Raw genomic sequence first — 26,801 nt, 5'->3', positions numbered from 1 at the left:
CATAGGCTTTTTCTACTAGGGAAATCGACTTGGGGAACCCATGTTTGGATCAGTAGTTTACTGGCAAGCACATGTAGTTATTCTTTCACATGTATATTCATACATTTGTTCATAAATATTTATTGGGTGCCTATTTTTGTGGTAGGCACCATGCTAGGCACTGGGAATACAAAAAGGAATGACGCAGGGGCGCCTGGGTGGCACAGCGGTTGAACGTCTGCCTTCGGCTCAGGGCGTGATCCCGGCATTATGGGATCGAGCCCCACATCAGGCTCCTCTGCTGTGAGCCTGCGTCTTCCTCTCCCACTCCCCCTGCTTGTGTTCCCTCTCTCGCTGGCTGTCTATCTCTGTCAAATAAATAAATAAAATCTTTAAAAAAAAAAAAAAGGAATGACACAGTCATTGTTCTTAAAGGAACTCGATGAGATAAATAAGAGTGCATATGTAAATAACTTTATTTTTTTTTAATCTTTTTATAATAATTTTTTTTATTATATTAGTCACCATACAGTACATCCCTGGTTTTTGATGTAAAGTTCGATGATTCATTAGTTGCGTATAACACCCAGTGCACCATGCAATACGTGCCCTCCTTACTACCCATCACCAGCCTATCTCATTCCCCACCCCCTTCCCCTCTGAAGCCCTCAGTTTGTTTCTCAGAGTCCATAGTCTCTCATGCTTCATTCCCCCTTCTGATTACCCCCCTTTCTTTATCCCTTTCTTCTCCTACCGATCTTCCTAGTTCTTATGTTCCATAGATGAGAGAAACCATATGATAATTGTCTTTCTCTGCTTGACTTATTTCACTTAGCATTATCTTCTCCAGTGCCGTCCATGTTGTAGCAAATGTTGAGAAATCGTTCTTTTTGATAGCTGAGTAATATTCCATTGTATATATGGACCACAACTTCTTAATCCAGTCATCTGTTGAAGGGCATCTCGGCTCCTTCCACGATTTAGCTATTGTGGACAATGCTGCTACGAACATTGGGGTACATATGGCCCTTCTCTTCACTACGTCTGTATCTTTGGGGTAAATACCCAGTAGCACAATGGCTGGGTCATAGGGTAGCTCAATTTTTAACTTTTTAAGGGACCTCCACACTGTTTTCCAGAGTGGCTGTACCAACTTGCATTCCCACCAACAATGTAGGAGGGATCCCCTTTCTCCACATCCTCTCCAACAATTGTTGTTTCTTGCCTTGTCTATTTTTGCCATTCTAACTGGCGTAAGGTAGTATCTCAGTGTGGTTTTGATTTGAATTAAAATGCAAAAGAAACCATGAAATGTTACCATATAAAGGATGTAGCTAAAGACCTGTAGGATTTCAGAGGAGAAACTGTTACATCAGCGAGTGGGGTCAAGGAAGTCTCACAGCAGGACATGGCATCCAAATGGGACTGGAAGGAATACGTAGAATTGGGAGATGGGGGGGTTGGAGGAAGGCATTCAGAATTGAGAGGCAGAGTAGAGATGGCGTGGAATATGGGCACCTGCTGCAGTCAGTGTGTGTCAGCAGGGGGAGGGGGAGGACAGCTTGGAGGGGCTTGAATGCCAGGCCACTGTAGATGCAGGTGGGTTTGGAGGCCGGAAGAAAGGTGTAGTATTTTCTCTGCTTCTCAAAGCTCATCTTCTCCACTGAGCCTTTCCTCTGGCCAGTTCCAGAGGGATAGGGCCCAAGCTTTTTCCAAGTGTTTCTCAGAGCTCCTCTCTGCCCTTTAGGTTCTGTAGGTAACACCAATATGCAAATCAGAAGATCTGTGGGTACTTCAAGGAGAGAGTTGCTGGTAGGCTCCATTCTCTGTTTTAACACCTGTGGTTTGCGATTGTCTTCAGTTAATGAGGGTGTGGTGCCAGGTGGCTGAAAGAACTTGGAAGTAACCGATTGCCTAGTTGCCATGGGCACCAGGCAGTTTGAGCCAAGTGACTTGCTGGGTGGGTGGGTGCAAGGTGTTATGCACTTCTAGGTGCCTTTTCCCTCTGTCCCCACACGCAGAACCACCTGGGAAGAATCTCTAAACTGTGTTAACTCAAAGCAACTTGGAGAGGAAGGGGTAGGGTGTAGCTTTAATGGTAGAAGAGTAACATGGTAATGGAAATGCTATCAGGCCAAGAGTGTGGAAGGAGGAAGAAAAGTGAAAGTAACATTTATTGAGCACCTTCTTCCTGCCTGCTTCTGTGCTCGGCACTTTCACATACATTTGCCAAAGCCGTGGACACCTGTTGCTTTCCATAATATCTACATTTAGCATATCATATGGAAAAAACAAAAACATGTAAACTCATTGCAAAAAATTTTTATTTCTACCACTAAAAAAAAAATCACCACTTTTTATGCAGTTTTTAAGTTGCCTGACAAAGTTGCAAAACACTTCATGTATTCAAATGGCATACTGCTCTGGATTTTCTGCCTCTAGAATTGGCACCCCTGTTGCCTTTCTGTTCATCGGTGAGGTCTGGGGGGTATAGAGCAGAGTGCAAAGTATTTCATCTGCAACCCAGAATGGGCTAATGTCCATCAGCATGAGAAGCAGTTAAGTCTAGAGAAGTAGCCTGGCTGCAGCCAGAGCCCGGTGCTGCAGCAGATTGTTCTAGCAAAGCTTTCTTCTGGCATGTGCGGACGCATGCCACTCAGCTTTGTCCTAAAAGCCCTTCCTGGGTTCCAATTAGGGCCTGGTATTCCATAGTATGTAAAAAGTATTCACATAACCCAGGGGTGAAAGTCTCTTCTCAGCACTTAATTCTGTAGATTTTGATTTGCCATGGTTATCATCTGTATTAGTTTAATAATTTACAAGAGAAAATGTTAGTTACAAGTAAAGGAAAACCACTTCAAACCAGCTTAAGGAGATAGGGCAATTTATTAGCTTTCCAAAGCCCAGAGAAGGTAGAGGAGCCAAAATACAGTAGGAGCAGGACACAGCCGGACCGAGAGCCCGGGAACCAAGGGTGTGACTCCTGTGCCCGGACTCTCTTCCCTTGGTCCCCACTTCTCCCCACGTGTTGGTTTTCTTCTCTTACCCTACAACCTCGCCTCTTCCATGTATGGGGAATGTGACTACTGACAGTTTCCTTTGCCTCTGCACAGGGCCTGGCCTGTACTTGGCTCCCAGGTTCACAGATCTTGAGGAAAGGACTGGCCCTTCCCTGGGCCCATCAGCTGTTCCAGGGGCTAGGGACAGGCAGCTTGGTCAAGAGGACTAAGTGTTGGGTCTAGAGGAGAGAGGGGCTTCGCAGGAGAAGAGAAGGTGCCAGGCAAGCCTTGTCACAGATGTCCATTATATCCATTACCACTTTACATCTGCACTTCTATTGCTTATAAAGAGCTATGGAAACTATTTATGTAAAAGCTGTATCTGCCTTTTCTTTAAATTTTGGAGACATACAGGGGATGTGGTCAGTGGTGTTCATATTTGTTCCATACGTGCTTCAGTAAAACTCACTGTTGTTTTCTCTTGTTTTCTTGGGCTCCTGGATCAAAGTCTGGCACAAGGTTTGTATCAGTAGGTGTGTGCAAAATCCCAACACAGAGGATGTCTGAAGATGTGGTTCAGTATGATTTGTAAAACAGTTGCAAAAATGGATCTTTATTTAAATAAGCTCAGCTCCTTATTGGACTCATTAAGAACATAATTGTTAGGACAACAGAGGAAATCCTACATTCCAGATTCTTCCTCTAAAAATGTTGGTGAGTAGAGAAGGAGGTAGAAGCAAGGAGATATCCTTTGCTTCTAATGAGGACCCTGGCTCTACTGCAGAGGCTCTTCCCCGCTTCCCCCCCCCCCCATTTTCTGGAGAAAAGGCTCCATTTCACACACCTTTTAGAGTGACGATGCTGTGGCTAGTCAAAGAAAGCTGGTGGATTGCAAGGCTACATCTGTTAGGTATGATAACTGAGGGGACAGGATTTGACCAGTGAAATCTTGATCATTATTATTTTAAAAGAGCCAGGATTTTTTTCTCCCAAAGTTTATTTGTACAACATGTGTTTCAATTTAGCTTTATAAACAGAAGCTATAACCAACATGTTAAGGGTAAGTACAGCTTCGCAAGCAGATTCCTGCATAAACGAGAGCAATGAAATGGTCTTTGTTTATGAAAATAATAAGCAAGATATAAATTAAAAAAAAAAAACCAACCCTAACCCCATATTGTGTCATGACATCTAGTAGTAATGAACTCAAGATGTCACTTTTAGAAAACATGGGTAGGTGACAACAGCTCTTTTCTGGTGTCCTAGACTCACCCTCTGAGAGCTGGCTATTTCAAGAACATGGCAGTTTCCCTTTCCTGACCTGACAATCAGCTCTGCCTATTTTCACTGAGTATAGTTAGTTAATCATAGAACGTGCCTACCCATACATAATTGAAGGAAGGTTGATATTATGGCTTAAAACTCCACAGGCCTCCTCAGTGTTCTCGGAGAAGCCATTCTTCCTTCTTAACTGGGTCTGTGTAAAGACATCAAATGAATACGTTTTATTTGGCCTAGTGACCTTTATAGTTTTTAGTTTTTGTGCTCTTAAGGATTTTAATTTCTTGTTCTATAGTTTTAAAAAGAAAGCATTAGGGGCACCTCGGTGGCTCAGTGGGTTAAGCGTCTGACTTCGGCTCAGGTCATGATCCCGGGGTCCTGGGGTCGAGCCCCGCATCGGGCTCCCTGCTCAGCGGGGAGTCTGCTCATCCCTCTGCCTGCTGCTCCCTCTGTTTGTGCTCTCTCTCTCAAATAAATAAAATCTTTAAAAAATAATAAAAAATAAAAAGTAAACATTAAATCACATAAAGCTATGCTTCTTAATTTGTTTTGAATACCCATTGTGTGCCTGGTGTAGGCCGGCTCGTCTACTTGGGTACAAAGGGAATAATGGTTCCTTAGGATGCTCATGGTGTTTTGGAACATACAGGATTTGGACACTAAATGGAGAACCAAGTAAGTGTAGAGTATATCTTTTCTGCATATGGGTTTTCAAGTTGTGTATACCTTTCTCTGGGCATTGATACTGAGTCCATTCTTGTGCCCAGCAGCATGCGACAGGGGGTAGTTGTGGTTTAGAGTCCAGGTTCAAAGTCAAGATACATGGCTTCAGAACTCATCTTCAACATTTAGTCTCTCTCAGCCTCAGTTTCTTTATTTGCAATGTATAATAATAGTACCTACCTTTAAGGTTCTTATATTATTATGTGAGGTAATGCATATAAAGCCCTAAGCAAAATGACTACTGAGTAAACAATGAATAAATATCAGTTGTTATTATTAGGCATAATAGGAAGTAGGAGATCTCTGCCCTGCCTTCAAGAAATTCACTATCTGTTTGGAATATAAACTACATACTGCTTAAACAACAGGGAAATTCATGAAGAACATGATGAGAACTGCCAAGGGCAGGCATAGATTACCTTGCAGTTGAAAGGAATCTTAATGGAGCAAGTGAACTTACAATGAGAGTTAAAGAAATTAAAACCATGTCAATGAAAAGGAGAGAAAGAGCTTTTTGATAAGGGGATGGCTGGTGTCAAAGTGTTAGTCAAGATCTGATAAAATATATGGGGAATGGACCAGTTTGACTAGGCTGCGCTGGGAGATTCTTTTTACTCCCATTTCCATTTGGAGAAACCAAATCAGACGTAACTCTCTTGAATGCTGCCTTCATCAGAGATATCAAAATATCAAAGGAGTTTTCAGCCCAGAACTCAGTATTTGGTGGAGATTGACTGTAACTAGGCTTTCGGAACCCCTCCCTCTGTGCTGCACCCCGTTCTGCATGGAATGGAGGGCGCTCAGGGTTGGAAGCCACGCCAAAGGCAAAAGAGGCAGACATGGTACCCACTTATTTCTCTTCCTCGTCTGTCTGGCTCAGCTTCCTTACTCTTGGATTCTTTTGACTTTCTGACTCTACTGCTTTCCCTGGCACTTGTACATTTCCCAGCGCTTTGGTGAAGAGGAAGTGACCTGATTTCTAAAATGACCAGTGTCATTATTGGATAGAGACCCCTTAGCAGAGACTAAGGTCTTACATAAATCATCTTCCTTGTTCTTCAGTCTTTCTTTTGCTTAAATTTAATTCCATTTCTGGCATATTCAATGTCATGTCTTAATGCCAGTAGAATCCAAATCCCAATTTTGGTCAGGTTGCTTTCTACTGATAGACAACACAAGAGATCAAGAGGTCTTTCTATCCCGAGTCTCCTGTCTTAATGACAGTCCGCTGCTGAGTCCATAAACTCCCTTTCACCACTCTCTTTAATCTTCCATTCCCTCCTTACTCCTTTCCCCCTTCCCCGCTTTAATTTTTCTCCATAACATTTATAACATTCCATATATGTCTTACTTTGTTAAGTGCACGAATCAGTGGTAGCACTGTGAGAGTCTTGTTCTCTTACTTGAAGAAACTTGACTTTGAAAAATCTAGATTTATGTAATTTGATGTTGAATCTGTAGTATCAAAATATTGGGGCCTCTAAAGTACGATTCTCACTTAGTATTTTTAAAGATAAGCTGTTTTGGAATTTTTTTTTTTTTTAAGATTTTTTATTTATTTGACAGAGATAGAGACAGCCAGCGAGAGAGGGAACACAAGCAGGGGGAGTGGGAGAGGAAGAAGCAGGCTCCCAGCGGAAGAGCCTGATGTGGGGCTCGATCCCATAACGCCGGGATCACGCCCTGAGCCTAAGGCAGACGCTTAACCGCTGTGCCACCCCGGCGCCCCTGTTTTGGAAATTTTTAATTTGCTTACAATTTTTCAAAAACTGATAGCTTTTGTATAATGAGGTGCTTACTGAGACCTAGTTTTTAGTCACTCTGGGAATCATGATTAATCCTGGGTCTAGTTTAATGCCATGTAAGTGTAACTCAAAATGGTTCTTACTTGATTTTTGTCATCCTGTATAGTGGCTTCTTTATAGTCCTTATGTCTACAAACTGGTTTTGCTAGTAATGGTCATAGCTTTGTTTTAAGCCTTTTGAATTGAGGAATACAGTGGCTTTTTTACAGCCTTTTTATGTGACCTGTAGTTTGTAATATTTATTGTTCAGCTCATGTCTATCAACAATAGTTAATTGGTAGTTTGTACCTATATTGACATTCAACATAGAGGGGCTTGTTTAATGGCTGCCAGCCTCACATGGAATTTGCATATCAAAGGGGTACAGCATAATGATAAATTGTGCTTGTGTTTACATTCGTTTCCAAGGCTAATCGTTGTTTTTTCCTACACCCTTTTGATATTTGTAAAGAGCCCCAGTTGAGAATAGTTACATGAATAAGCCATTATGACCTGCACAGAATGTTAACTCTTATTCGTAGGTGCATTTTTGGCTTATTTGTGGGTTCAGACTTGAGTTTTCTTTAACAAAATCGTAAGTAGTCATAGATTAAAGGGAAAATGAGATAAATACTGAGAATCTTTCTAACTGAAAGTACTTTCTATTTAACTCCATAATTTACTCATTCTTACAATCTTTCCAGCATGAATTCAGTTTGTTTTTTTCAACCAGTTTGCCATATATGTGCTGTTTCAGACATTGGGTATACAAAAACAAACAGGAAAAGCTCCCAGCCTGCAAGGAACTTACCACCTAGTGAATATTCACTATAAACCATAGGAACCTCTTTCTGTTCTACAGCCAAGTGCTGAGCCAAATCCATTGTTAAACCTCAGCAAAATATCATGGCCATTGTTGCCTTGCCATGTGTATGTCAGCGCTGATACACTTTTGTAAAAGTGGGAGGCAGTACCCTTTTGCTTCAGCAGATTCGACATTTTCCCCCCATTTTAGCCTGCTGCAGTTTTAGATGGTACAGATAGAAAGCCTTGAAAATGTATACTTGTGCATTTTTAAATGTCCCCTACTACACTATAACCTCCCTCTGCTTTCCAAATGTTGCCATTAGTGGTTACAATAATCATCTGTAATGTTAGCTTCTAAGAACCACAGTACAAGAGCTTCTTTTATAATTCCCCAGATGGGAAGGAACACATGTACAAGCCTGTTAGAATTGCAGAAACTGGAAACAGTACTGTGTGGATTTGTATTTTTGGAACTCTTTGGGCTTATTTAAGCACTCAAAGTCAAACTTAGGTATCCATTAGAAATCAAATATCAATTCAGGGGAAACTCGTGTGTCACACCAAGGCAAGTAAATTATATTAAAAGTAGTTCATAAAAGGAACTCCTGGAAACAACTATTTTCCTATTCAGACTAATGTTTCTTGTACTCTTTGCAGGATGCCAGATGATAAATGTTGATTATATAAACCAGGGTCATTCCATTTGTTTAGAGGACTGTCTCTGAGCATTTCTGTTCTTTGCTTCAATGGCAGTGAAATGATAAGTTAAAAAGTAGGAAAAGGAAATAATTATACATTATCCATAGGTATATGGAGTGAAGCTACTAATTAAAAAGGTTTTCAGTGGCCTCTTGTTTTTTTCAGGGTTTTTTGTTTTTGTTTTTGTTTTGTTTTTAACCAGGTTTTGTGCCTTGTGGTCAGAGCCTTGACCTTTAACAAGGAAACTCAGTCACTGGAGGAAGGTATCTGAAAATCAATGTTAGTTCTTTTTTTTATTATCTTACTTTAAGGTGACCAATCTAGCACTAAAGAGGACCACTTCTATACTTGGATTAGAAAATGGAATTGTCTCTCTGAATGTGAATATTTTCAAACTCAGCTTCAACCTTAGTTTTAGATATTTTGTGAGTTTTAGAGTTGTGTTATAGAATTACATAGTTTCTGTTTGTTGAGACCTAAGTATTTTTTTACAATTTCCATCCTCATTTTGCAGAAAGGAACATTCAAGGTTGAATACTTTATCATCTGTCAAAGATCAAGAAATGAGCGATAAACTCAGATTCCCAATCTTGACTCTCCTTTTGAGACCACTAGTTCTAGGGACCTTGGTGTGTTATGGGGACAGGAGCATGAAGTCAGTACGGAGTTTCCAGGTACCACTGCCGAAGCCACTTTTGTAAAGCAGGTTCCTGAAAAGTGCTAGGTGTGGAGAATAAGGGTTAGAAATTAGCATTAATTTATTTACTGTTGTACTCATTCAGCAAACATGGAGTGGTTTCTGTGTTCTAGGCACTATACTTCCTAAATCATACTTCCTAAAAACACATTCCAGAGGTATGAGAAGTCTACATGTAAAAATAAAATGTTAGATGAAATGCTAGGGAAGTAAATAACCTCAGAGTGATTGATCAGATTTAAGTCTGTAGAAATCTAAATTTTCTGTGCTGTCAGAAGAGACCCCAAACAAAGTAAAAAGCCAAAAACTGGACCAAGAGAAAATATCTATAACACATGTGATAGCCAGGGTTAATAAGCCCAAAAAACAACAAGACAAGTCCAAGAGTCTTTAGGGCAAAGGATTTGATCAGAGAAGTGACAGAAGAGATGACCAGTAACCAAGGGAAAAGTTGCTCAGCTTTAGTCACTGAATCTCAGCTGAGACACCACTTTTCGGCAGCCAGACCGCCAATGTTGAACTGCAGAGTGACCACAGCCGGTGTCCTCAGGTTATTCGGGATGCGCACAAAGCAGGCTCTCTGTCCTGCTGATGCAAATTCAGGAGTCCAAACGTGAATGGCTGTACAATTTTTAGGAAAATAATCGTAAACTATTAAAATGTAAAATGTTCATAACCTTTGATCCAACAAGCTCAGTTTTAGTTATCCATTCGGAAATGTAAGTCCCACTAGTAAAGGATGCATATATATCCTTTCTATGAGCCTATTTAGTGTAATACTATCAAATGGCCAAGAACTACAAACAACCTGAATGTCTGTTGCTAGGGGGAATGGTTAAGAAAAAATAATAATAAATCCATGCCATGGAATATGATGTGGCTATCTAGGAAGCAGTTGGTAGAATTATATGTATAATACAATTCCATTAAGGAAAACAAAACAGAAGGTTAAAGAGCTATTTATATGCAAGGGTGTGTATGTGTTTGTGAGCATAGAGAAAGCTGTTTGAGGCTCCATACGCAGTTAATATTGGTTACCTTTAAAAGTGGGGGGTAGAAGAGCTTTTTCTTATAAATTTCTGTATGGCTTTGACTTGTTACAACAAGCCGAAATTTTGCCATGTAAAAACAAAAAATAATTGAGAAGTAAAAGGATACAAAACACAAAGCATGAAGAGGGAGGGGGGAAGTGGTCCCAGAGACAGAAGATCAGGAGAGTATAATTTCCTAGGAGCAAGAAACAGAGTATTTCCAGAGGAAAGAGATCATCCATGCAAATACTGTTCAGAGATCAAGTAAGATAAGCAGAGAGGCATTTGCTGTGTTTTGTGGATGCCTTGGTGAGGGCAATCCCGATGGCCTAGTGGGGTCAGAAGGTCGTTCTCTTGTGCTAAGGGATAATGGGAGGGAAGGGAGTAGAGACTGGAAGTGCAGACAGCTTTTTCAAGCAGTCTGTGAAGGTGAGGAGAGAGATGAGAGAGAATGCCGTGTAGAGACCGGCATGATTCTTTTCTTTCTTTTTAGAATTTTTATTTTATTTTTTATGTTTTAAAGATTTTATTTGAGAGAGGAGAGCGAGCACGCGCGTGTGCGCGCGCACACCAGCAGGGGGAGCAGCAGAGGCAGAGGGAGAGGGAGAAGCAGACTTCCCCCCCCCCCCCAGCAGGGAGCCTTACATGGGACTTGATCCCATGACCCGGGGATCAGGACCTGAGCCGAAGGCAGACATGCTTAACCGACTGAGCCACCCAGGCGCCCCTTTTAAGTTTTTATTTTTTTAAGGTGGGAGAGACTTATGGTTCTTGCACGTCTGTGTACTTGCACATGTGCATCCTGTTGGCACAATAGAAGGCAGAGTGCGGATGACGTCAGAGCTGAGCTGGATGAGTGTGATGACCAGCTTCCCACGATACAGGAAAGGAAGGGGTGAGGTTAATTTTAGACAGAAGCAAGGACCTCATATCTGAGGTTCTCAGTGCTCATGGGCAGTGATTCTTAAAGTCTAGATTGGGACCATCCTAGGATGGCAGGTGGGCCCTCCAGAGGACCTGTGAACCAATCCAGAAATATAGGCCAGTTCTTACCTCTCAGTCCTTATGGGTGAAAGATGTGCGGTCCTATTAAGTTTTCAAAAAATTTATATTTGACTTAGAGCCACTACCAGCCAAAAGTAAAATGATTAAGGGTTACTAAAATCTGGTATTCACAAAGTAAAACCATCATGCTACTAGAATTTATGCTAATTCAGTATTTTATTTGGAAGTCTGGCAAACATTCAGTGCTTGGCAATGATCGTGAACCTATAAATCCCAGTTTTGACTCAGGACACTTCATCAGTGTTGGCTTGCGTTGGTTATGACATTCGATTATCACTATTCTTACTTTTAAATTATAAATTACAGGAAGTTTAGCTTTATCATTACCAGGTTAGTGTATTATGTGTCGTTAACCTTTCAATGTTTTTTTGGAACGTATTCAGATCAACAGTGTTTTTGTCTTATAATATTCTTATAACCAGGCTTTTAAGATATGTATGTCTTGTGGTTCATATATCAATCAGGTGCAACTGTTTTGCAAAGTCAGTGTGTACGTAACCCCTGCCATTTGCTTGTATGGTGACACCGTTCATAACGATATGTTTCCTGGGAATTTTTGTTAAGTAACTTAACCACATACTATCAAGGTGTATGTAATAAAATTACTGGGTATTTTAAGATTTTGTTGTTGTCTTATGATATAAATCATATTGATAACTCCTAGTCTTCCTATAAAAAGAAAATTATAAGCCATTTATATATATTAAAAAATTATAAGACATTACCTATATCATTAACAATGTGTTTACTGCAATTTGTTAACTATGCTTTTGACTAACTCTTGGTTGTCGCCAGATTGACTTTTCCCCTCTTGGAATAGGGGAATAACTGAAATAGGTGGGAGTCTTCTCCTCACTGTGGTCGGCTCTGGTCGGAACGTTTGAAAGCCATCACTCTAGCGGAGTGATTGGCATGTGGCAAAGGACGCACAGAGCTGCTCAATTCAAATCCAGGTACCTGACACGCTCTAGCCTCAGTGCTGGTGGGCTGTGAGCTCAGCACCAGGAAGATGGTGTGAGAGCAGGGACTGATGACGTTGTGTTTTTCACTCCCTGCTTAAGGATGTAAATGAAGACCCTGGAGAAGATGTGGCCCTCCTTTCTGTCAGTTTTGAGGACACGGAAGCCACTCAGGTGTATCCCAAGCTGTACTTGTCACCCCGAATTGAACAGTGAGTATCAATGTCATTAATTTTACGTAGCCTGGTGTTTCTCCTTGTTAGCCAAACATGTCTTGCTAATTCTTTTGCCACTCTTGAACTCTTAAAGTGATTTCTCCTTATAGACTTTCGTTTTCTTAAAAATGAGTTGTATCAGGAGTTTAGATTGCAGAGTAAATGCAGTTAGTATTTGCCACTGCAATCTTTGGATGAGTCTTAGTTGTGCAACTTGTGATATGAATACTGTACCTTTGTAGAGAGAGATGAGTAGGCAGGCGGAATCCGAAATTGCGACTCCTTCCAAATGTTCCCTGGGTACATATGGTTGTAGCCTAAAGAGGACTGCTCAACAGTGTCCTATCCAATTTCTTACATTTTTGTTAAGTATTATAGTTATTTGTAAAAATGTAACTTGTCTCCTGAAAATATTAGCAAAACTTATTCTGAAGTTAGTAATGGTGATATTAAAAGCAGGTAGCTTAAAAAGATGACACATTTGAATTTCTCTTCGTGTCTAAATAGTGCTATATAATTTTACACGACTTTCAGGCTCTCGGGTCCAGATAGTTTGATACCACATTTGTGTTTTAACCAGGTAACTTTACCCGTGGTAATGAACTTTACTAGGGCTGGCCTCACAGTGTGCTTATTGTTGGCTGAAATGCTTCAGAAGCTTATTGTACTTCAAAGGAAGCTGAGGTTCGTTGAAAATAGATTGTAAGCAGATTTGGTTGGGAACTTCTGGACAGGACAGATTTTTCATTGGCAGAGAGAGTTTTTACAGATTCTGACTGAAATGTATGATTAAAAATCTCTGTCAGTCAGGTAGGGTTGGCTGATTTCTGTCTGTAAGATGTGGTCACCATCCAGCATTCATATACTGAATCATTTTTGCTCCCTTTGGCCCTAGTTGTTCAACTTCATGAATCATGGGCACACGGTCTTCCACACTGATACAAGACATAGGTGTTCATTGTCACATATGGATGACTAGGGACATCAGCAATCTGTAGGAGTTCTCTCATTTATCTGTGTGCCTCTGAGAGCACCCACGACAGGATTTTACAGTAGCAGGTGTTCACTGAATGTTTCATTTTTAATTGAAAATACTAACCCATATTGGTAAGACGCCAAAGAGTGTTGGAGGCAGTATGATGAACTGATGATAAATAGGCCAGGGCTCTCAGGTCGAGCATATCTGGTTTAAACCTAGGTCCTGCCACTTACCAGTTGGTAAAATCGTCAACATCTTTCAACTTGCTTCAAAATAGGGCTAGTAATACCTATTTTATAGTGATATTTGGAGGATTATATTTAAACACAGTTCTTAAAGCATTAATTGCAGTGCCTGGTACTATAGCAAGTAGGAGCTATTCATGTTGTCATTATTGATAGTGTTCATAGGGGAAGAATGCGTGAGGGAGTGAGTGGTTAGGACAAGTTGGGGCAGAAAAGGAGAGGATGGGTAAATAAGTGAGCAGATACTAGTTCTAAGTAGTCACTCGGTATATACGCAATAAATTAAGAAGGTATGTGGGTGATGAGAAAAGAGGGATCTCAATGAAACCATCGCAAGATGTAGGTAATACGTATCTATTAGTTAAGCTGCAGACAGGAATTTGCTAGCTTGGAAAAATGATTTTCCCAGCACCCACATTGTTTTTCTTGGAACTTACTGCACCTCGTTTGCAAATAAACTTGCTAATAAAATATTTCTCCCTCTAAAATCTGAGATATGATGTGACAAATTATCAGTGAAGGTTATATTTGAAAAGTTATTTCCTCTAAAATCTAGCTTTCTACATGTCCTCCCTCTTTTTTGTGTGTGTTAAGAACCGGCCACATCTTACTTTTCCAGGTCAGTTTCTTATGCTTTTCCCTCCAGCAGTCTGTCGTTCAGCCAGACTCCATCACTTGAACATTTCTTAATTTACCTGTGCGCTCTTGCCCATGTGCCTTTGCTAAAGCTGTTACTTCCGTGTGCAATGCCTTCTCTAACACCCTTTTCCTGTTGAAATAGACCTTTCCAAATCCTGTCCCTCCCATTTCTCCTGAGCACCGTTGGGCTGCCTTCTCTAGCCATCCCGTGAATTCTTACAATACTGAGTTTGTATCAATTAGAATCTGCTCATCACAGATTTAGTGACGCATTGTTTTCCCATCTTTTACTAAATTGTAGGCTACTCAAGGGCATGTTAATGTCTTACAGAAATGCAGTGCAGGGGGAGTAGGAGCCTGGTTGGCAGTATTCTGGGTCAATAAATAATTGTTACAAGAAAACTGGAAAACACTGCACTGAGAGGTCTTACATTTTTCCTGATTGATACAGATTCGCTTAGTAGAACTGCCTTTGTAATACCAATGAAAACTGCCGAAAGTTCTTACATCCTTGAGTAGAAGTTTTAAAAATGAGGTTTCAGTAAAAAGGCTAAAATGGAAAGTGGTCAGATTGTGGTATGACTTTCCAAGGGCTTACATAGTTACTAAGGTTATTAATATCTTTGGTTAACTCGTGCAGAGTTCAGCCTATGGAACGGAGGTAATGTCATTTCAGTAAGGCCAAGGTTATAGGATAGCTTTTAAGAACTGAATGAGGAGAGGTTGGTACTGGTCTTTGACACTGTGTTAAGCTCTCATTTGTTTTCTGTGTTTCATACTATCCTGTCAACTCTGAGCCATCCAAGCATTGATTATAGACTCAGACTGGGGGAGTGCTCTCAGGAGTCATGGCGAAAGCATCCCGTGTGGCCCCGCCCAAAGCCAGTGCCAGACGCTTGCCCTAAGCTGAGGCTTGTACTCTTTTTGGCTCTTGCAATGGCTCTTTCTAGGAAGTTCCAAGCCCCATGAAGTGCATTGGACAGGCAGGGGTCCAGGCCTGATCCATGTGGGTCAATGATAATGTAGATCAATGGCTTGATCCACATTAGGTGAAAATGGGCAAGAAAAGACTTGCACTCTCTCTGTCTGCTCTCCATGGACATGGAAGGGTATCTCGAGCCTGGAAGGTACCTCATTTCAGTCTGGCTAATGTCCCTCTGCCCCAGCTTGTCCATGCAGTGGGCAGGACTATTATGCTTACACTAACTAGTCTTAGAAATAGGAAAAGGCTACTTTGGGTCTTGTCTTCACGTGTGGGAAGAGAGATCAATTTGCTGTACCCTAAAGATTTCTAGGGACATGGTTACCAAATGTCTCTAAATTAGACAATCCCCACAGAAGGGAGCATCTGTCAGAGACATGGGGTTGAAAAGTCCCAAGTGTATTATAATGAATGAAGCTCTAAAATAGAATCCCACTTCAGAGGTCTGCCTTGCCCAGGATCCTGGAAGAGTTTCTGGTGTTTCTGGTGACACTGGAGCCTGACCGTGTGCCTTTATGGTGTTTAGATGTATGGTATTCCTGGTTTCCCGCTGTGCACACGGATGGCTTGCAAAATAGAGCTTCTGAGAACTGTGCGTTCTTCTCCCACATGGGACATTTATGAACTATACTTATTGCAGGCTCTCCATACATTTTTCCCCAAGGAACCAAACCAGCCAGGTAAATGAGACACTAAGTACAGTTCGTTAAACAAAACAGAACAGCTAGTGGTCAGTTATGTAAAATAGACTTTGGTTGAATATTAAGAGAGGAAAAAAAACCTAGTTTCTAAACCAGTTGCCTTTTTTTCCTGGCAGACAAGCTGGATATAAGGTTACATCATCAGAGCTGGCACCAAACCTGCTCTACCTTTCCCTCCTTCTCAGACTGTTGGCAGTTCCAGCAGTGACACCAGAGGTGAAACGGGCAGTTCTCTTTCCTGAAAGGTGTGGGCCCATTTCTTGGCTTGAGCCCGTTGGTGGGAGTGGTTTGAAGAAAGCCAGCTTGTCACTCCCTGTGCTGTTCCCACTCGGTGCATAAAAAGAGGATTTCAGCCCCTGAGGCAGACCAGGTGGCATCTTTCACAAGTACAGAATTTGTTTTTAGAACTTTTTGTTGTTAAGTTACAGTCCGCCTTAAGAAATAAGTCCTCAAAGCTTACCAGCCCACAAACGCTCACCATTAGGGAGGCCCGTGTGCCCGCAAATACTTTCAGGCAACAAAAGCGCAAGAGTTGACCAAGTGTCAGGCCCTTGGCTGGGTGCTTCAGAGGGTATCAAGATAAATGAGATACGGCTGTGCCCTATTAGTTTCTTGATTGTAAGGGAAATAAGAACAGACACAGCAAGTCCCAACTCGTGTTTCAGTAGAAAAGGCACTTAGATAAGACTTGGCCTCAGAGGCCCCCAGTTCCTCCCCTTACTACCCGGCAGTCTCAGCTCAAGATACTGAGCCTGTTGGAGCCTCGCTCATGTCATCCTCTGCAAAGGTGGGTCAGTCCTCACTTTGTTTCGTCTCCTCCAAGGGGGACTTACAGGAAAGCACTCCTGCAGCGTTGGCACTCGGACGATGCTCAGGTCGCACTTCTTGAGTTATACAATACCGAAATTAGACTTCTTAAGCTCTGTGCGAGTTCAGGGCAGGACGAGATCACGTTTCCATTTGGCTCAGTGGAGAAGGGACCTTGTGGAAGATTTTGGGAAGCTTGGCTCTGCCAGCACAATGTGACTTTTCTAGAGATTAAACGCGCTGCTATGAAAATCATAAAAATGTATTTGTTTAGTACTTTCAAATGTGTAAACTGCTTTCACTTGACCATCCCATCTGATCCTCACGATCGTATCCCTAACATGTTCTAGAATATGTCTCTTTTCCTCTATAGCTGGGAGTTCTTAGGCCCTTCCTGGTCTCCTCTGCTGACTCTTCTTCCTTTTTCAACCCATTAAATTATGCTAAATTATGTTTCCCATGATTTCATCCCCAGAGCCCTCCCTCTTTGTAGATGCCCCCCTTAATCCCATTTCTAATCTCAGCTTTGCTCCCTGCTTGCAGATCTGCTTTTCTAGCCACTTGGTAGATATGTCTGTCCTTGTGTTCAGTTGACACCTGAGATTGGAAGTGTCTGTAGCCAAACTCCTCATTCCTCCAGGAAACCAAGGTTTCTTCCTCACGGCCCTGTTTCTATTCAGGACACTCTCAGTTTCTTAGGCGTCCAGCTGCTGCATCCGAATGGTATTAGCCAACCCCCGTTTTGTACTAGAAATCCTCTCTTCATTGTATCTGTCCTTCTGGTCATTCCTACTGCCATTTCCTAGTTTAGTCCTTCAGTTGCTATGTCTCCTGATGGCCTTTTAACTTTTCTTCCTGTGTTAGTTTATCCAGCAGGGAGCTGTCACTGTCTTCCTGAAGGAAGTTCGGGTCATATAATGTTCTTTCCCTGCTCAGCACTATCAGTGCCCCCCTGTCACCCGCTGAATTCAGTATGCATCTCTCAGTGTGACATCCAAAGCTTTATCTGTTGTCATCCCAGCTGACCTTTCTACCCCGATCTGGGTTCCGTGCGTATCCTGTTGTTCAGCCAAAGCTGGTTTTCTGGGATTTCCTGTGAACACACCTTGTACTTTTTTCACTTCCATACCTTTGCTTGGGCTGCTGCTTCTATGAGGACGTTGAATTTTATTTCCCTTTCTTGTAGAATCTGTCTAAGTTCTGTCTATCCTCATAGATCTTCTCAGTCGCCACCTCCGCTATGGAACTTTTCCTGACCACCACCACCTGCCTCCCCAGCCAGACTACGCTTTTCCCCACCTGTGTTTGTGCCTCTGTTGTCAGACTATTTCCCTGGACTATACACTCCTTAAGGGTGGCACTGTTTCCATCAGTTGAGGGCTGGTGAGCCATGGCCCATGTTCAGCCAAGTTGGCCCTGCCCTTGGGCCCTGCCTGGGCTCAGCCACAGCTCCCACTGACTGGACTCCCTGGTGGATCAGAAGGCTTTGAGCCTGTTGGATCCCTGTGCTACAGAGACAAGTGGTCTCCAAAGTGCATGTGTCTTGTGGCCCAGCCAGCAGGCTTATTTCCATTATGGACCCCTGGTCATGTTTCCTAAGGTGGCTTTATTTCCTAGGAGTGGCTTATCAGCTGAATCCCAAAGGTGGTAAATATGCTTTTGATCTTATGTGACCTGTCATCTCCTCCTGTTTTGGCCTCTCCAGCCCTCTTTTCCCTGCCTTTACCCCACAGTGTGCCTGGCCACAGACATGGTCACTTGGAACGTTTGGATAGCCTGTAATCCAAAAAGGCTGGAATAAATTGAAACTTGTCTAAAGGGCCTAGGAAAAGGGTTGGGAGGAGCTGAAAATTAAAATACTACTACTCAGAATTATGGGTGAAATTTAATGAAATTATGGATATTAAATTTGGATATATCAGATAAAGTAAGTTTTTAAAGCAGTGAGCAAATTCAATATTTTGTTATTTTATTTAAATTTAGTACTGAATTCAACATCTTGACGGGAAGGAAAATTTTTGTTTTAGATGCTCAAAAGATTTTTTTAGAAAAATTGGAAAAATTATATAACTAATCACAGATTTTAAAGAAAACATAGTTCTTGCCCCCCCCCCCCCGCTTTTTATTGACCTACATCAGTTGTCTCAAGGAATAAGACCCCAGATCTCTTGGGGTGATTTTGTGTCAGGATTTAAGTAATAGAACGTCATAGTAAACATGGTTTAATTTAGCCATACTCATGTTTACTTGAGTCACTGAGATAATCCTATAATAAATATTGTGCTCCTAGAGTTTTTTTTTTTCTTTGATAAATATATAGTCCTGAGTATGCTAAGACAACCAGCTGTCAAGAGAAGATGTGTATTTGGTTTTAGTGGAACGAGCTGTCTTAGCCTCTAGGGATTTGAGATGTTCGTTTTACTAGTCTGGGAGAAGGGCCAAAAGGGTTCTTCGTGACTTCGAATGGAATTTTGAAAAGTAAGTTCAGCAACTTTTCATTAGTGAGTTTGGCCTTTTGTCTTGCCTGTGCCTCCCAAAAGATCAAGAGCTCAGCCTGCACTTTGAAACATTACCAAAAAGAACCAGAATGGAATTTAGTTGGGGGAGAAAATCAATCAGCCCCCAAATAGCATATTTTTGGAAACATTCTGGTGTAGAACTCCCACCTCCCCAGCTGCCTGAGTTGGTGGTGTATCAATGTTTTTATCTAGCTTTCTTTTTAGGCAGAAAAATATACATTTAGAAGGAAGATATATACAATAAGTCTGTGATAACTCAGATCTCACGGGTACATGTTTCTTAAACTTGTTTGCCCCTGAAGCTCTGTCTTATATTTATTTTGTGTCTGTGGGCAGTTCTGTGCCTTGTTTCTCGTAAGTGCTATTCTCCGGTCTACAGCATAGTGATTAGCTTTAAACTATAAGATGTAACTTGTCTTCGTTTAAAAAATCAGCCTAGTGCCTTTCTGCTAAACATCTCAAGGATTTTGTGCAGTGTTTTTTTTCTGTAATAAAGATGAGTTTATTATTTTCAATTTTACACTGTATTTCAACAGCAAAACTCTGTGCTCTTTTATGCAGTGTTCATTTGTATTTATTCACAAGTAGGAAAATATTCCTCAATGGAAGGTCTGAGATGTAGAGTGGTAGTTAACAAAAACATTAGGCTGTGTTATAGGAAGGAACAGAGAAATTAGAAAGTGGAAGAGAAAATGGCTTAGAACGTTCCAGAACTGATGGAGGATACCAATCCTCAGGTAGAGGAAATACAGTGAATCTCAAACAGGCGAAATAAAAAGAAATGGGCACCTAGACACATCATCTGAAGTTGCAGAACACCAAAGATAAAAAGTATCCAAAGTGGACACACTGTGTTTAAAGGAACTGCAGATTGACACAGCCCTCTGAAAATCTGATGAGAATTCATGGACTGGAGCCCAGAAAAATGTACAGACGCAGAAAGTTTTAAATACAGTTTTGAGAGCAACACACCTGCCCCTGAAGCCAATTCACAAACCTCATTTGAGGATCCTTGTTCTAGATTTCAGTTCTGCATTTTTAATGCCTTGTATACCCTCTCATGCTAGAATAATCACCGAGGCTTCAGATTTAATATTTAAAGAGTAGATTATGGTCCACACTACCCATTTCCCCTCCTCCAAAATCTGCACTTCCCCTGTGTTCTTTATCTTCATTAATGGCTTGACTAGCCTCGTGCCCACAGCCATGAAACCTCGGCACCCTATTTTTGACCTTCCCTTGACCATGGCTGCCTGTATCTGCATGACTGCTGGCTGATTTTGCCTCCATGGTATCTCATGTTCATCTGCTCACCCTTCCCCAGCCTGGTTTCAAGCCTGTGTATTTTACTGTTTGCCACATCAGTCCTTTGAAAGCAGAGCTCAGTCCATGTCACTCCCTTGCTGAAACACTCTTAGTGCCTCTCTTCAAGATGGCGGAGCAAACTGCGTGTTGGCGTCCTGTCTGAGAAGCCTCAGGGCTCAGCACACGCACAGCTGCCTGCATACCCTGGATCCCAGACTCCTGAACCCTAGGTGACGGAACCGGGGATAGGCGCTTCTGGGGATTCTCCTCACTTTTTTTAGAAGTACGGTTATCTTTGTCTAACACTTTTTATCCGACATAGTTCAGTATTTTGTAGCGGGAGGACCGCAGGCCCTATTGTGAGATACGCTGCATTGTGTCTTGGTTGTTCTAGTTTTCCACAAGAATTGACTGTGATTGTAGATGTTCTTTGAATGACATTCCATAATATTCTGCTGCCCTTTCCTGTTCTTTTTACTTCTTGTGGCTTTTAGTAAATCGCTCCCTTTGAGATAACTAATCTGAGCTACTGTCGTCTCTTAGCTGGACTGTTGAAATACTCTTCTCACTGGTCTTCCATGCCCGCTCTTTCCCCACTCCTAACTAGTTGCCAGACTGCAGGCAAAGTGGGCTTCCTAAACAAATCAGATCTCATCATTCTTAAAAAAAAAAAAAAAAAAAGGTTCATTACTTTTGTTCACAAATGATCACTTACCAGCTTTATCCCACTGAAGGTTTTCTCCTGTATCTCCCAGGTGCGCGCACGTGTGTGTGTGTGTGTGTGTGTGTGTGTGTGTGTTGTGGGTGTGTGTGTGTATAAATACTACCTATTGTAGTCTTTCATCAAGTTCTACTGTTTTTTTCCTTCATACTGTCTTGAAGTCTGAATTCCTTCAAGTCTTTATTTCTTCCTATCCTGTTAATTCAGTTTCCTTCCCCTTTAATCCTTTCTGTCAAACCCTGGGTAGAAGTAGAGACTAATATGTAAAAAAAAAAGGGGGACATAAAATTATGAAAAAGATGGTCCTCAATACTTTGTGGCATTTAGTCCCATCCCTTGCAAGTGTGAGGACTAGTTTTTACTCAAAACCTCTTCCATGAGGGGGTGCCTGGATTGCTCAGTTGGTTGAACTTCTGACTCTTGGTTTTGGCTCCGGTCCCCATGATGGGCTCTGCACTGGGCATGGAGTCTGCTTGGGATTCTCCCTCTCCCACCCCACGCACGCGTGCTCTCTCTCAAAACAGCAACAACAACAAAAAACAAAAACACCTTTTCCATGAGGATAGAAGGAGGGCTTGACTAACTGGATGGCACAAGGAGGTTTTTAGGATTGTTTTAGCTGATGGAATTGTTCATTCTGTATCATGATTGTGGTGGTGGGTATACAACTCTGTGCATTTGCAAAGAGTAAATTTTTTTTTAAAGATTTTATTTATTTATTTGACAGAGATAGAGACAGCCAGTGAGAGAGGGAACACAAGCAGGGGGAGTGGGAGACGAAGAAACAGGCTCATAGCGGAGGAGCCTGATGTGGGGCTCGATCCCATAACGCTGGGATCACGCCCTGAGCTGAAGGCAGACGCTCAACCGCTGTGCCACCCAGGCGCCCCTGCAAAGAGTAAATTTTACTGTGGTTAAAAAATAAATTGAAAAACGTGTCACAGATCTGTACAGATAAAAAATACTTCTTAGTATTTCATGTGAATAAATGATAAACCAAATGCCTTTTAAATGAACATGCATTTTATTAATCACTTCCGTGTGTACATATTTGAGAAATGGAAACATGTATATGCTTGCATGTGCTGTAGGTGTGTGTATGCACATATGTATACACACATTCATGTGTCTGTTTTTGTATGTGTGATATATTACACATATGACATTTTTTCAGTCTTCAGGTGCTTGGTAGCCAATAAATTAGTAAACCTTTTATATCAGTATAAGGCCTCATAGTGTCCTGAAGCCAGGAGATTGGAAACATTAGTAACAAGGCATGTTTAATAAATGACCACTTGCCACGAATTCTGTTGTGTGTTGATATTTGTTTAAATAAAAGCACATTTTAACTTATTTCTTGCTCTCAAAATAGCTAACATAATTACTATGTTCAGAAGCAGTTTTTAACCTTATTGCTGGAATGGCAGATTCACCAAGAGCCCGGCCATTCTCGCTTCTCTCTGCCCAACACAAATACCTGGGTTTCTTCATGTCGCTCACGGTGAGGACAGAGGAACTCCAGGAGGAGCAAGGCTCCAGGGTATTGAAACCAAGACTTTGGAGCTCTCCTCTTGTGCTTGGGCTTGACCTGCACGAAGCCCTTGTGGTTCACAGCACTTCTTTTTCTAGGGCTCCTAGTTCTCAGATGTTCCACTCTTTTCTCAGACCAGTACGTTTCTAGCTACACAGTGATCTCTGAATCGGTCTATTACAGTCGTACAACAGATTCATTTTCAGAGCGGAGTGGGGATGTGGGTCGGGGATGTGACAGTGGGATTATAAAAAAAAAAAGTCATCTTGCCTCATTTTCGTCTTTAAAAAAGTATATAGTTTGTTACGTCCACAACACGGTTTCAAAGGGTAATTATTTAGTACCAAAAGTATTGGCATGGTTCTTGATTACAAGTGTTTGGTGTAAATAGGTAATGACTAACTAAGGCTCTTAATGTATAAAATTCATATATAAAGTGGAACCCCTTATACTGTTGTTTGAGGAAAGGTCTAACAGCAGCGATTTTGTCAGATTTTACTATGTGAAGTTTTATTAAAGAGCATATAATTTGATCCTGGTATGTCTGATTTTGATTCCCATAATATAAGGCTCATAATTATTTGGAGTTTTTCTGTACTTATTAAAATTCAGACACGCTGTGTTTCACTAATGACTTTAATGAATGGAGAAGCCTTTAGTTTAAAACAAAACAAATGATGAGTTAACATAATATTGTAAATAGGAGCATAACAGGGAATGAACATCCTGTCTGTGAACATTATCTTTTATAGACAGCTTCACCAAAGTAGAGACCATTCTTGAAAAAGACTAAAATCTGCTACCTTGCCAGATTTCAGCTAAACCAAACCATTAATTTGAAGAAGTTATGCACCAGTGGAAAACTTATTTTACTGACAGGCTTTTTCTTCTTCTTTTTTTCCTACATATGAAGAACTTTCCCCTCCTACTTTTTAATCCCTCCCCTCCCTACTCCACCCCAACCTTTAAAAAGGATGATGTAACATTGGATTGTTTTGTGCCAAGTTTTCATCCTGGAACAGATTTTTATAGCCATGTTTCTCTGGGAAGAGGAGTTTATGACCAAATGGTGATAACACTTCCATGTTTTCATTTCTTCCTCTGACCTACTACTTTTTTCCTGACTTTGTTGGGAGTTCGACGTGACCAATCCAATATGTGTATTAAAGCCGTAGAAAATTATTTTGAAAGCTCTCAAGTTTTCATAACTGTAATACCATATATGATTCTTTGGAAAAAAGCAGATTATGGAGCATGTAATTATTCTAAAATTGTAGAATTTTCTGTTCATACACTAAGGAAACCCTTCAAAATATTTGTGGGTATTATTTGTTTTGGTGGCTGAACTTTATTATTTCCACTCTGTTAGGGTTATTCACTCTTCATTTATTCTTTGCATACTCTTTCTTAAAAACACAGATAAACCTGGGCCTGTTTGGTCTCAGTTGTTGGAGAATTTAACATTAGGAGTCCAAATGGTAGAAACAACTGAACTGGTCCTCAGTAGGGCCGTGACTTAAAATACTTTGGCATAGAATGGAGTGAGAAAGAAGTAGGTAGATTCCTACGTACTCATATGGGCAGGTTTCTGAGTTGAAGAAAAAACAAATATCAGAAAGATGAGCAGAATTACACATTTTTATGTTAAAAAAGAAAGCTAGCCTTCAAAACCATCATACGTATTTTCTGCAAGGGAGTGTGTGTGTGTGGGGGGGTGTACCCCGGATGCTAGCAATAGCTGGTACTTGGTGAGCGCTTACGTCACATGTTTCAAGTACGCTCTACCCATTAACTCATTCAGTCCTCACAACAACCCTATAATCGTAGTGGGTTACTACTGTTGTCCCTCTTTTATAGATGAAGAGGCTGGAATTCAGAGAGGGCCAGAAACTTGCCTGAGTCACAGCCCCAGCAAGTCGTGGCACTACCATTTACACGTAGGCAGTTTGACTCTAACAGGACTGAGGGTAGAGATCAAAGGGAACTTTAGCTTACTGGTAACGTTTTGATTTTTTTTCAGTGTGTATCTAGGCATTTTAATTACGAAGGTAAAATTCTGAAAAAATCAAAAAAGTCTGATTGGAAGAAATTTACTGGGTATTTGATGACTTACTTTCTGGTGGAACTTGTGTTCTGCATATAATCAGTGTGATTCTTAGTGGGCTTCTGAACGTTTCGTAACTGTCTTAAGTACTATGCTGTGATCCTTGTCATCCAATACAGGGTCTCCCAGCCTTGGCCCTGTTGACATTTTGGGCTGGCTGGTTCTTTTCTGTAGGGGGCTGTCCTGTTCACAGTTGTTTAGCAGTGTCCCCGATCTCTGCACACAAGATGTCAGTAGCACCCGCCAACCCCCCAGTCACCACAGTCAACAATGTCAATGGTATCCTCTGGGCAAAAGGTGGCGGGGGAGGCAAAATCAGTCCCAGCTGAGAACCACCAATCTATCATCTATCATTGCAGGAAGCTTCAAGAGTCTATCTGTACCTGTGCTGAGCTTTAGAAATATCTTTCCTTCACACCATCAAACTGTTTTCCTTTAGTTTATATAACAGTTGTCATGCCAAGGCCATGCAGAACAATTAGGAATTGAAATAATGGATCCTTCAGTACTCTTCAGTTATTACCCAATTCCTGTCTTACCCCTAAACTCAAAGCCTCTAGTATTTACATCTGTCATGTGTGCTGTACAGCCAACTTGCTTTTAGGGTCTCTCCAAGTCACCATCTACCTCCTGTCTTCCCTTAATCTCAGGAAGAAGGACCACAGCTCTCTACCTGGTACCATATTTAAGGTGTGTTTCTCCATTTGTGTCTTTGATTTTTTTTCCCTGCTTTCCATTCCACAGATGAGTGTGTCCCGGTCAGTTCTGAGTTTTCCTCACAGATTTCGGTGATCGGAGCAGTTTTGCACGTTTACACTCTTGGCCTGATTTTTATAACCTAACTGGAAGGGTCCCTCACCATTTTAGTTCCAAAGAACTAATATATCTCAAAGATCAACAGGGCACAAAGCCCAATTCTGCCTTTTGCCCCAGTTCCCAACCTTCGGGAGATAAATGCAGAGAACCCAAAAGCAGAATCTTCACCCCTGTTCTCCACAGCTGCAACATCCTGGCCCACCGCCCCCCCCCCCCCCCACCAAGATGAAGTATTCAGAGGCACACAAGGGCAGGCATTGGCCAAGAGCACTGCTTTGCAATAAAACAGGTTTGGGATTAAGTCTGCCTGCCAATCTCTGGTACGTGACCCAGTGTCAGTTACTTAACCTCCCTAACAGTTTCTTCATCTGTAATCCTCACAGAGTTCTTGTCAGGATTGAATGAGAGAAGGTTTGTGTATAAAGTGCTCAGTATAGTGCCTGGCACACCATTAACCCCCGATCCACGGTAAGCTGCTGTTCTTATTACAGCTGCCGTCGTCATCATCATCATCATCATCATCCTCATGTTCCTCCTCCTCCTGTAATGTTCAGAGACCCCAGTTTTTGAGAATTTCATTCCAGGTGCTAGGCACTAGGTCCTTAAGGTACCGTTCCCCCTGGATTCATCTAGGGTAAGCTAGTGGAGAAAACATGAGAACAGACATCTGAAATGAGAGACAGAAATGAACTCAGGATTTCTATAAGGGAGCAGCTCCAAACTTGAGAACCCCATGACAGCGAGGACCACCCTAGCCCCTCCTACTCCAGATGATTTTGCATATTCTTCAGAGGATCCGCCGACTTCCTTCTGTACAAGCCCAGACCCTTCAGGGATCTGCTACCTTCAATTAAGCGTCCTTTCTCTGAAGTTTCTTCTTGAGATACCAACCAGCGAGATGGCCACTGGCTACCACAGTGGGTAAGCTGGCTAAGGACAGGAATCACAGACAAGAGCGATCCAGCAGCCTCTGAGCACTGGCCGTGACAGACACTGTGCCGCACACATTACAAACAGTATTATATTCAATCTGCATGGTCGGAGTTGCTGGCTCTCATTGCTCGTGTGGATTTTGAGGCACAGAACCGTTAAGTAACCGTCAAAGGCCGACAGTGAGTATGTGGCAGCAACAGGGCTCACACTCCGATCTGTCATTTTCCACAGCCTTTGCTCTTACCTGCTACCTAATGCTTCACTTGAGGGCCACAGACGA

At 41.7% G+C, this 26,801-nt stretch overlaps 1 protein-coding gene across 1 annotated transcript in view; it reads left to right on the top strand.

Moving 5' to 3' along the window:
* BABAM2 (BRISC and BRCA1 A complex member 2) overlaps positions 1 to 26,801 on the top strand; it is a 396,696-nt gene that overhangs the window by 208,481 nt on the left and 161,414 nt on the right. The window contains exon 7 of the mRNA XM_026521231.4: positions 12,127 to 12,236. Within this exon, the coding sequence (XP_026377016.1) occupies positions 12,127 to 12,236 (110 nt within the window). The remainder of the gene's footprint in view (positions 1 to 12,126; positions 12,237 to 26,801) is intronic.

Source organism: Ursus arctos, unplaced genomic scaffold (assembly GCF_023065955.2).
Source record: "Ursus arctos isolate Adak ecotype North America unplaced genomic scaffold, UrsArc2.0 scaffold_8, whole genome shotgun sequence".
NCBI classification, from domain to species: Eukaryota; Metazoa; Chordata; class Mammalia; order Carnivora; family Ursidae; genus Ursus; species Ursus arctos.
Note: the sequence above shows the minus strand (reverse complement) of the source record. Positions and strands in the feature narration are given on the sequence as shown.